This window comes from Haliotis asinina, chromosome 16 (genome assembly GCF_037392515.1).
Source record: "Haliotis asinina isolate JCU_RB_2024 chromosome 16, JCU_Hal_asi_v2, whole genome shotgun sequence".
Taxonomy (NCBI): domain Eukaryota; kingdom Metazoa; phylum Mollusca; class Gastropoda; order Lepetellida; family Haliotidae; genus Haliotis; species Haliotis asinina.
In genome coordinates, this window is record NC_090295.1 from 23,157,884 (window position 1) to 23,170,609 (window position 12,726).

General features: G+C 40.2%; 1 protein-coding gene across 1 annotated transcript; it reads left to right on the plus strand.

The window, feature by feature from the left end:
- Positions 1–889: 889 nt before the first annotated feature.
- Positions 890–12,492, plus strand: LOC137268635 (uncharacterized). The gene is made up of 2 exons (XM_067803210.1): positions 890–1,341; positions 11,537–12,492. Exons 1-2 carry the CDS (start codon positions 890–892, stop codon positions 12,441–12,443), a joined length of 1,359 nt encoding a protein of 452 aa, XP_067659311.1. The 3' UTR covers positions 12,444–12,492.
- Positions 12,493–12,726: the final 234 nt, after the last annotated feature.

A 12,726-nucleotide genomic window follows, 5' to 3' on the forward strand; every position in this document is an offset into this window, starting at 1 on the left:
CGACCACCCATATTTACAGACAGTTATCTAATTTGCTCAAATCGATTTTAGCAAACAAAGATGTATAGCTGTTTGCTCTAATCATTTAATTATTGTACTTGTTTTTTTAAATGTTCTTCACGTGCAATGGTAGTTTTGTGTAGGATTTATCAATGGCATGACAATGGATCGAAGAAGGCCTTTGTCATTGGGAGTAAACCGACATCAGAATAGAAGCGAATAAACAATGTCTCCATTGGTCAGAATTCAAAATAATCGACCGCATGTTCGGCTTCATTAATATGACATGCATACATGCATAACTATCAAAAACTATCCTGACACATCCGTGACATTTGTCACAGACAGATGCAGAGGCGACTAAATCGTTTACAAAAGTACGGGGCTCACATCGTACACACCAAAAGAGGTTACTACACTGGACGGCGTCACAGATTTGTTGACTCCAGATTGCATGTTTTTATTTGCCCATTTCTTGTGTCCCCCACCGTGATATTGCGGGAATAGTGATATACGTGGCATGAAACTCAAACCCGGTTTGGCAAGCCGAGTGGACGCTTGGCCATTTAACCTCAGCCACCTTTATACCTGCCCCAACATGTATTGATTCTCTTCATTGCAATCATCGTCATTAACATAACTGTACCTTCAGGTAAATACAGTGTGCTGTTGTCATAGGCAACCCCTGCTTGCATAATTGCCGGGTGATAGTGAACTGTTGTGGAATTCTTCAATGTTCCCTGAAATGTGACATCGATATCAAGGACAATGTATTAGTATTGATCTGTATATGGTACGACGTGGAAGGCATCAATAAGATGTATCTCCTAAGTGTTAAGGTTGAGTGCATCCGTCTTTGAGGAACTGGCTTATATTAGCTCTGAACACGATGCGACGTGAGAAGTTGCGAGGGAAGAAGAAAGTGAACATAAGAAAGCTGGTGGCAGCCTTGCTGATGTCTGGCTTGATATCAGTGTTCGCCATGTTAAATTACACCCAACAATCTGTACATTTTCGGAAGCTGGCTCAAAGCTTGTCTTTGGTGAAGTCAGCTCGGGGATTCTTGCAACGTTTCTATGCACATCATCATGCGCGGACCAATTCAGAATCTCAAATCGGATTCCAGAGAGTTGGGGATGCTTTCAACACGTTCGTGTATTCAGCAATATACGATAATATTACTGTGCCTATAATCAGGGTGATAGCACTGGTCAGACATTTTTGGGATACTAAGAGACTGCCAACATTTATGTGCACATACTTCAACGCTACTGGTCAAGCTTCACCGGTCACCTACCCTGGGATACTGCAGTATGTACCAGAGCCCAAATGGGGATACAGGTGGGTTTTTCTTGACGCCTACTGGGTGGCATGCTGACTTAGCATTTAGGGTGCCAAAATAAATACGCAAGATGTCTTTAAATGTTCCAGTTTCAAAACATTAAAAACAGAAAAAATATTTTTGTGGAATAAATATTAAGAAGAATAGATTATTTCTGTGTCATGTCTTTTCAAATTACATACTACCATAAAACCTATGTAACAACCGGGCCTCATAAGGCCTAAAAGACACCGCATTTAAAACATTATTTCACACTGGCTAGAAACTAGACAGACAGACAACACGCATCCTGTCACATTATATACTTTATTCGGATAGGCACACTTACTCCCTCGACCAAACAAACTCATTTGTCAGACACACCAACTCCCTCAACCAGGCATTAATTCAACAAGCATACACACCTACTCATTTTAAGTGTCTCCTTCTGACAGACTGACAGACCTTCCAACTCACACAAATAAGCACACCGACTTACTCTAGCAAACACACCAGCTCACTCAAACAGATACAAGACTTGCTCAAACAGACGAGGTGACTCAGTCAAACAGTCACACCAACACACTCGAAAGGACTCATCAACTTACTGACCGACGCTGACTCGCTCTACACACCAACTCGCTCGAACAGACACAATGACTCACTAGAACAACACACCGACCCTCTTTAACAGATATGCCGACACACTCTGGGAGACACACCAACTCTTTCAGCCATCCCAACAGATCTACGAACCACCTCAAACTCACTCACTCAGACACACAGACTCATTTGTATAGACGTGCCAACTCACTCAGACACACTGATTTACTTGAACAAACACACAGATTTATCCCAATATTCACAATATTTTACACACTTTATAATCGCAGATTTCTTAGATTTACACTCCCTGGCTACCCTTTGTCCATTGTACCCCGCCCCATCTGGTTTCCTAGTGTTTATCTTCCTATTGTTTATCTTACCTATCATGCCTGTGTTAACACCCCCCTGGCTTCCACTCCTGTCCATCTACCGATTACCTACTGGCTTCCATTGTCATGCTGTTGTTGGTACTACATGTACATATATAGCTGGCTGTACTCGGTTGTTTCACTCACATGATGAAGCAGTGAGAACATACTTCGAAACGTCGAGACTCTTCACAATAAAGAAGTTGTCATCCATTAACACTCTTGTCTTTCTTAGATTTAAAAATTACAAATATCACAGATATGTTACAAAGCTAACCGTCGCTTGTGGTACATCTATTGTATGCATCGGGCTAGCCCATATTGCATTTCTTCAGTGTTCATAAGCCAGATTAATTTAGCCTGGTTGTCCAGCTTTGTAAAACAGTCTGTAATGTGCCTGCATGAAGTTATAAGTATATTCCTAAAGTTGCTGTAAAATTTACATTCTAGCAAAAAATGAATCTCATCTTCAGCTTGACTTTTATCACATAATGTACACGGCCTCTCATTTAAGGGAGTAATAGGCTTGGTGGATCTTCCTCTTTCAATGTTGAGAGGCAGGTTTCCACACCTAAGTGGTGCTACCAATCTTCTTTGCTGTCTTGAAATGAGCATTCTCACATATGCTGACGAAGATATTTCCTGTTTAAACAGTCTATGGGTTCTTAATTTATTACCTTATAACTTGTTATTACTGTCATTATATAAATCTGAGTTCCGATTCTCTCAATCTCACATATATAACACATCTAACGCACTGCTGAGGAAGGTGGATCTACTTGTTGATACACAATAATCAAGTACTGTATATTTAAAACTGTATTTCATTATCATATCACAACAACTGAGCTGCACGGTTAATCTGGGCATTGACACTGGTCTGAGTGAAGGATCTTCGTTTTATCTACGGTGATAAGCAGACCACACGTGTAGGTGATTAAGTAATTTCTGTAGTTTACCTTCTTCTGGGGAAATAACCACAATATCACCTGCATATAACAAAATAGGTATGTTGATGTTATCAATATCTACTCCGCATTTCAGATTTTGTACACTATCGGCTAAATCATTCACATACATGGTGAATAAGGTTGGAGACATACAGCAGCCTTGTTTTACTCCTGAAGATACATTCAAACCACTCCGTCCTTTCAGTATTGACTTTGACACAGCATTTAACATCGTGGTATAGTGATTCAACAGCATTCAACATAGCCCCATGAATTCCATACACATTCGTCAGCTTATACCACAGGAGATTTCTATTCACCGAATCGAAAGCCCTTTTCATATTATCCACAAAGCATAATATGTTGCCAATTTTGACTTTTTCCTATTGTAGGGAAATTTTGTTCAAGTGTGAATATGGTTCTGACACGAGCGTCATTTTCTGAATCCATTTTGCGCAGATGATAGAAGATTATGTTTTCTAGCCAGCTGGATATTCTGTTTTATAAAAGTTTTGAGTATATTTATATGGGATACAGAGAAGTGTGATTCCTCTATAATTTATCGGGATCCGTGGGTCACCATCTCCACTTTTCGGGATTGGGCTAATAATTCCTCTTCGCCATAGGGTAGGTACTAAACCAGCCACAAACGAGATTAAACAGCCTATGTAGAATTTCATCACAAGTATCATTCTTTATAACCTCTGGTTGGCTATTGTCGATTCCTGGGGCCCTTTTTCATAGCATCTGAAACCTCTACTATACTTATTAGTGTATTTAGGTCTTCCGCCTCAGTTAAAGTCACATTCTGTTGGTTTAAACATATTTTTATTTCAAAATGTGATGACATCTGGATAGGCGTGCAAGCTAAGAAGCTTATATTAACGCCGCTCCAGTACATTGAAGTGTTCCAATAGGTGGACATATAGTTTAAGTAGTTCGACGACAAAGATCAATAGTAGGACCAAATAACACACAACTGTTGGTAGGTGTTGGTTATGCCTAGTATCCAAGTCAGTTGCTGCAGAGGATCGTGTTACATCTAGCTTCTCTTACATTCCATATATATATGCATAGATCATAATCACTCAAAACGGTTACTTTTTTAAATGAAGTGGTGTAATGAGTTGAGAATATCATTATTTATTGCGTTATTCAATGCACATTGCCGTATAAAGTTGTTTTAAGATCATATCCTTGAGTATAAAAATACATAGTTGACCTTAGATTCGTATAGTTCTGACAACTAAAGAGATAGTGGAGAACGTCTTCATGACCGCATGAACGCTTGGATGTTTCCGATGTGTGCCACATATATCTGTCCGCGTTTAGATCACTACAGCCGACCTTGAGGCGACAGTGGATGATTTGATAATCCAGAATTCAAATCAAAGTAGTTATGAGCTTCTGTTGGGTTTATCATTGTTCTAAATTGACTGAGGGAAACAGCATTAACAAATCCATCAGGCAATGGATTCCACGACATAAGCGCACCTGGTGAAATGATTGTGAATAACTTTGTGTTCGACAGTTAATAGTTTGAATAGAAGTACTATTCCTATGATTATAGTTGCTTTTTTCAAATTCTCTTCCTGGTACAATGTTGTTCAAATAATCTGGAGTCAGACAATAATACATTTTATAAAACGTTATGAGCTTAGAACGGTGTCGTCTTTCTTTCAGTGTACTATAATTGGTTTCCCTGTATAGTTTATCATGACTTGTGCCACGAACCGCGTCGCATATGGACCGTAAAGCGTCTAAACGCAAGTTCTCCTGTAAGTTTGCCTGTTCAATCGTACAATTATCCTAGACATGACAGCAGTAGTCAAAAAGTGGTAAGATAAAGGAAGTATATAAGGTGTATAGAGTTTTCCGAGATAAACGGTATTTCAAACTTCTCAGACAATTGATCATTGGACTAATTTTCTTTATCATGTCGCTTATATGAACTTTCCAAGAACAATCGCTTTGAAGTGTAATACCTAGATGTTTATGGTTGTCATCTTTTTTAGTACCTTCGCCATTCATTAATAAGTGGGGCCTGACATAATTTTGCGTTTTTAGAGTGAATGTTATACCCTCAGTCTTCCTAGAAATAAAACTAACTTGCCACTTTGTAGCCCAGTCTGAAATATTTGCCAAATCTCTGTTTAAAGTTTCGGCTGCTGTGTCTTGGTCATCTATTATCGTATATACCGATGTATCATCTGCAAAGACGCAATGTTGTTATGTATATCGTCAACAATACATAGATGATAAACAGAAGAGGACCTACAACGGAACCTTGGGGAACACCAGCATCCACTGTTTTAATATCTGAACTGTAACTATTTATTGCCACTCTCTGCATTCTGCTATCTAGATAACTTTCGAACCATTTTAAGAGAGTACCCCTTATACCGTAGGCATGAAGTTTATGAATAATGCTCCGCTGCCAAACTCTGTCAAAGGCTTTGCTTATGTCACAAAATACGGCTGTAGTTTCCTTTCCATGGTCTACTGCACCAGCGATAAAGTTATAAAGATACGTTAACTGATTTACTGTAGAATCGCCATGCATAAATCCAGATTGTAAGCTCTGAAGAAGTTGAAGACATATTTAAAACGCATTTTTCAAACACATTAGCGGCACAGCTAGTTAGCGCAACAGGCCTATAATTTGAACACACATGTTCGTCACCTTTCTTATGAAGCTGTATTACCGAGGATAATTTCCAAGATGAAGGGAAAGTTTTATGTTGCATGTTATGTAGGTCCTGAGAGTGATCTGCTTGCTGGTTGTCTATATTTATGGCAGGATTTAACAAAGCAGAATAATCATTTTTCCATCTGTCTATCACAAGTTTATAGTCAGTTATAATTTTATCTCCTTCTGTGGCTATTTCATCAGGTATCATGGTTTTCCCTTCATTTTCGATCCCGAGTTTCCCAACATCTTTCCAAAACATACTTCATTTGGTTAAGGAATCTGTGATTTTAATTGTTAAGTGTGGTGAGTTCTTTTATATTTGCGATGTAGCTTGTCCAATTCTTTTCTTGCTGCACTATTAGTTCTCCTGTTCTAGCTTTTGACCCTTTATACTTAGTCCATTTCTTCTCTTTATCACACACATTGTCCCACTTTATTTGGAGCTCTTCACACCAGTATGGTTTCGCTCTTGATTTCCTTGCCTTCTTCTTGTACCCATTAATATGAATTACTGAGTGTTCAAGTTTCATGTCCATTTCTTCTTTAATGGTTGACAACAGTTCATCATACAGTTCATTCAAGCCTGTCTGAAACTTGTCTGTTCAATTTGTGAGATCTGGTTCTTTAATAGATTTATACTCTCATTGTTGAGGAGGAAATCAAAGGGAATATCTTCAGCATTATGCTTCATAATATACTGAACATCATTGAAAACGCACCACCCCTAAAATTGTGGATTTCTAAGAGCAGAAGTGAGCAATCTATGTAAATTTTACATATTTGTGTAGACCAATGTTTGATAAAGAAAAGAAGCAAAAAACAATCAAGCAAAACAGTGAAGATTTAATGCAGCTGACAATGAAATAAAGATGGGGTCAAAATGGAAAGTCAGTAGCGTGTATGACCCCCGTTAGCAGCAACACAAGCTGTGCAACGTCTCCTCATTGAACGGATAAGTCTCTGAATAAAGTCCTGAGGCACTAGTACTGCATTCCACTCTTGCTGCAAGGCATTGTCGAGTTCCCCAAGGTTGTTGATCTGCGGACGACGTGCGAGGCGTTGGCCGATGTAATCCCACAAGTGTTCGATGGGTGACAAATCTGGTGACAATGCAGGCCAATGAAGTAGAGGAATGTTGTTGTTAGCCAGATACTGTATCGAAACACGTGCAGTGTGGGCTCGTGCATTGTCATGTTGAAATGTGTGCAGATCTTGATGCTGGTGAAAGAAGGGAACGACGTTGTTCTGAAGAATGTTGTCACGGTAGTAAACGGCATTCACTCTGCCACGACAAACAATCAGAGCGGTTCTGTGGTGATAACTTATCCCTCCCCACACCATAATGCTTCCTCCACCCCACCGATCGGTTTGCACAACACAATCCTGATGATAACGTTCACCCCGTCGACGCCATACCCGTAGACGCCCGTCAGCATTTCGCAAGTGAAAACGCGACTCGTCGGAGAACACCACACCATGCCAACGTCGTAACAACCACACACGATGCTGTTCAGCCCATTGTCGGCGTTCACGGCGATGCCTGTCAGTCAGGATGGGTCCAACGTAAGGGCGTCGACAACGTAACCCTGCCGCACGGAGACGGCGTCGGACGGTGGAAGCGCTGATCAAACCACGTCGACCCTGGACAGCGTTGGCGGTTCTGGCAGCGGGCAAGGTTCGATCCCGAATATGGCGCCGTACAATGTCTCGATCTTGACGAGGGGTGGTAACACGTGCCTGACCTGGGCGTTGCCGGTCCCTGCTGGTTCCTGTTTGTTGGTATCTGTTAGCAAGCCTCAGAATGGTCGAATGATGACACCCAAATCGTCGTGCAATGTTTCTGCTTGAAGCGCCGACCTGCAACATACCCAAGGCCTGTTCTCGTTCCTCTGGTGACAATCTTGGCATGGCGAAAAAACTTTACTTACGAAAGTACTGCGAAAATGAGAACGGTTTTGTGCCGAAAGTCATTTATACCCCTGAACAGCATGCTTTCTGCATGCAATTTGTGCCCTTCGTGTGTGATGTGCATGGATTTTGTTGTTTTCATGTGATGTGTTCGATGATGTGTTCGAACGATCCGTTTTTACTGTAGAGCGTTATTCACGATCTAGTGTGTTATTATCAAAATTCCCACCATTAAGTTTCCATTTCCAAAAGATTCTATTGCCTTATTTCAAAATTTACAGGTGGTGCGTTTTCAATGATGTTCAGTATATATTTTATAGGTTTTCTGGTGTTTTCTGTATCATTACTTGTGTATATTGAAAAATCTTCTATTTCCCAAGTTAAAACTGAGTGGCCTATTAACGTTGGTGGTGGGTTTCGACCAGCCTTGTTGATTAGCTCACTGATTCTATGTACTGCAAAGTTCTGCATATGTTGACAATGCTCCATGAATTCCATACACATTCGTCAGCTTATATCACAGGAGATTTATTTCACAGATGATCGGAGATTATGTTTTCTAGCCAGCTGTTAAAACATAGTCCACTACAGATTTTTCTTGTGTAGTCAAATATGTGTAGTCTTGAGTACCAACACGACCGTTTAACATGCATAAACTGGAGGTTGTCATAAAATCTATAAGCGATTCACCATTAGTGTTCATTAAATGGTCAATAACCTCTCTTAGTTCCAAGCTGTCTACTCCTTCAATGATATCTTGTACATCTCCACATAAAGAGTAGATGATAGTATCACTCTACATTATTTAATTGTTTAAAACTGGTACAATGTTGAAACAAGTTCAGTAGAATATATTCTTCTAAGTGTTTTATCAATTAAAGTCGACAACCTTTTTCACGTTAATTTCAAATCCTTTACGGAACAAAATCGAAATTTTGAACGATTTCTATACATTAAAGAGAATTACATTTTGATTAACTTTAAATCTTTCATTGATTAAGACAATATTTGTGATTTAACCGAAAGAAATTTGACCGACCAGTCTTTCGAACGAAAAAGTAACAAAAGGTTACGACAAGTGCAGTGTTACAAATGAATGACAATGAACTGGACATGATCGCAATGACATTGTCGTTTAAGGAATTAGAAAGAGGTGTTGATGGATGAAATCTTAACTCTTACTGAATGAATGGCATTATATATTTACGAGGGGATGTCAATAAGTTTTGAGCCTTGCATAGAAAAACACAAAATATTGGTATGAACCACATTTATTTTTCAACATAGTCCCCTTGTGAGTCAAGACACTTGTTCCATCTTTTCTGCCAGGCGCTGATGCCATCTCTGTACAAGGCGCCATTTTGGTCCTCAAACCAAGCCTCAATAGCAGCAATAAGCTCATTATCATCCTGAAATTTACGACCACGCAAGAGTTTCTTGAGATTTGGGAACAGATGGTAATCACTTGGTGCCAGGTCTGGAGAGTAGGGGGGGATGATTCCTGGACAGCAGCGGCTGCAACGCGAGATGTGTGTACAGGAGCATTGTCTTGATGTAGAAGAATACCACGTCTGATCTTTCCCCGGTGCTTCTCCTTGATTGACTGTCGCACTTGCCTCAACAAGTTAGCGTAATATTCCCCATTCATTGTTCTTCCTTTTGGTAAGTAATCTATGTGGATGACGCCTTTGCTATCCCAGAAGACTGTCGCCATTACCTTCTCCACTGATCTGGAGGCTTTGAACCTTTTGGTCCTGGGAGAAGTGACATGTTTCCATTCCATGGATTCTTGTTTGCTCTCAGGATCATAGTGGTGGATCCAGGTTTCATCACAGGTTACTAGCCTAAAGTGAAAATCTTCTGGATTCTTGTTGTATCTGGTTAGCATGGAGTTGCTTATGGTGACCCTTGTTTGCTTCATTTCATCTGTAAGCATTCTTGGCACCCATCTTGCGCACACCTTAGACATGGCGAGATGTTCTTGAAGAATTGTCTCGATGGATCCGTGTGAAATGCCTGTGGTCTCCTCTAACTCATGGAGTGTGATTCGACGATTTTCCAGCACAAGTCTATGCACTCTGTCAATGTTTTCCTGACTAGTGCTTGTTGTTGGGCGACCTGGACAGGGGTCATCTTCAAGACTCTCTCTACCATGCTTAAAATCATTGACCCATCGTTTGATGGTAGCAGATAAAGGGGAAGACCTCCTGATAAACTGCTAAAAGCCTTTCTTCAATGTTCTTTGCCGAGTTTCCTTCTAGAACTAAAAGCTTAATTACTGCTCTATACTCAATTTTATCCATTTTCACTGGGGGTCTCTTTCTGTCAATGTGAGCTGTTCAATAACATCTGAGACTAGGATATCAAAACTTATATATCACATCAGCTACACCCCAAGGTTCAATGTCGTACCATAGGCTGTGACACCTGGGTATGAAAAATGCTCAAGGCTCAAAACTTATTAACATTCCCTCGTAGAAGCTGTGAAATAGAATATAGGCAATAACGACTTCAAGCAACGGCACATCTTTATCGAAATAAAGAAGATGTTACCCATAGTTTGTCTATACTCCAATCAGACGCCAAGCGAACTCTCATCGAGGACACACACGCTACAGATCATTCATTTGTTCATGTCTGACAACACTTCATTGCCATTCTGTTAGTGCGTTATGAATGGGGTGTATGCTTTACAAACTGTGTGAAACTGCATTTTATTGCCCTTAAGATAAATTATCGAATTCTGATTGGTCAATAGCCAAAGCATACGAAACCATGTAAGTGCATTTTGACGAAGCTTACAACCAGTCAAATCTGTCACGTGACACACCCCACTGGTTGCACCAATAGCCTTGACCTTAGATTGCGTGTGGAAAACTGATTTTTCTGTGTCTGCATTTCACTTGTTTAACAAAACGTTCCCTTCATGACCATGCACGAAAAATCTCCCATTTACGCAGATCGATGGTCATGCTATTGATCACTTGATTGTCTGACTCGATTATTTACAGAGCGGCGCCATATACCTTGAATATTACTGAGTAAATGTAACATCTTAAATGTAACCTCACTCACACAGGAAAACTTCACATCGAAAAGTATGGCGTCCCATAAAGATAAGCTAAATGAAGAGATCTTACAAATTTGTCTCACGGTGTTTGCAATAGTCTAACAGTCCTTTCACCCTTCCACCTTTCATAACCCCGTGTGAAGAAAGGTATCAAGCTGCCGTCTTCTCAATATGTTGCTCTATATGAAATGGCGACCAAGCTTATGTTAATACGTTATCTAGTGAGTGAGTGAGTGAGTTTAGTTTTACGCCGCACTCAGCAATATTACAGCTATATGGCGGCGGTCTGTAAATAATCGAGTCTGGACCAGACAATCCAGTGATCAACAACATGAGCATCGATCTGCGCAATTGGGAACCGATGACATGTGTCAACCAAGTCAGCGAGCCTGACCACCCGATCCCGTTAGTCGCCTCTTACGACGTTATCTAGATGTATTGATGTTATGTATACACTATCTTTTCAGTAAATCACTGAACTGGTGACGTAGTGACCTTCATCAAGGTCAATCGAAGGTCACTCGAATGGTCATGGACTACCTCCATCTTTCTATTGCCATTTCCAGATACTATTCAGGATTTCTATCAGATTAATTTTCTTTTTCAACAATCTATTTTCAGATACCATTCAGGATTTATCAAATGCATGCTGCCCAAAGATGTCCGACCAACAACAGTCAGCATTAGTGGAAATATTACTGCGGCCCACAATATGTTGAGAGTTATCTACCCTTTGAAGAAGAAAAGACGCTTGACCAGATGTTTCTCAGCACTCCATTCCAATTTCAGCAACACTTTGCAGCTCATACAGACACTTGAAATCAGTCTCATGTTCGGTGTCGACCACTTCATTATTTACAATTACAGTATTCACGAATCTGCCATGAATGTTTTGAAACATTACCGTGATTTGGGAGTGTTAGATATCTTATCTTGGGATGTACCTGTAAATCGAAATGAGATTCATTATTTTGCACAACTTGCTGCCATTCAGGAATGTATTTATAGAAACTTGCATGTCTCTGAATATATACTGACAGGAGACACGGATGAAGTCTACATACCTAAAGTGTATTCCAATACGTCGGACATGATCACTGACAACTTAAAAGGTCGACCATCATGTTCTGGTATGCTTGTCCGGCATGCCTTTTTCCCTTTAAACCTTCAGCCTCATATGGGAAATTTTACCCTCAAAGAAGAAGCAAGGAGACTGAATCTTACTTATCTGTTGTACACAAGTCATTTGAAAACAAACAACCCTGGAGACAGGACAAAACTGATCATCCAACCAACAGGTGTTGAAATTGGTGGTATTCATTCTGTTGAAAAATTTCGGCCAGGGCACAATTTTTGTATATGTCCATTGTCTCGATGCCTTCTACACCATTATCGTGTTGTAGCGCCAAAGGAGTGGGGATCCTTCCGAGCAACCGATGTGTCGTTGCTGAAGTATTCTGAAACGATTGTTAAACGCATTATCGACAGGATAAACCGTTTAAACCAGGAGGAACAGAGTGGACTTTGAAGTTCGATGTGTTTGTGCTTTGACATTTTTTGAGTATAACAAGGATATAATTGTTGTTGTTTTTTTTAATTCAGCTATCTTCTGCAAATGTGCTTGATATTAGTAGATATTGCCTTTAGCCATTCCATCCTTGACTGCAATCAAACCTCAGCTTTATGTGTGAGGACCCAACACCTTAACCACCTGGCTACCTCCCCAACTCCGTCAGAAATCTTTGATTACAACTGCTGATTCGTATTGTATGTGCGATGTAGCGAATACTTATGTAATCAGATGGCAACAA

Bases quoted from the DNA above. Each gene is read 5' to 3' on its own strand.
- LOC137268635 (XM_067803210.1), top strand. From the start codon at position 890: ATGCGACGTGAGAAGTTGCGAGGGAAGAAGAAAGTGAACATAAGAAAG. The intron at 1,342-11,536 runs GTGGGTTTTTCT...ATCTATTTTCAG, and splicing joins GAGCCCAAATGGGGATACAG to ATACCATTCAGGATTTATCA.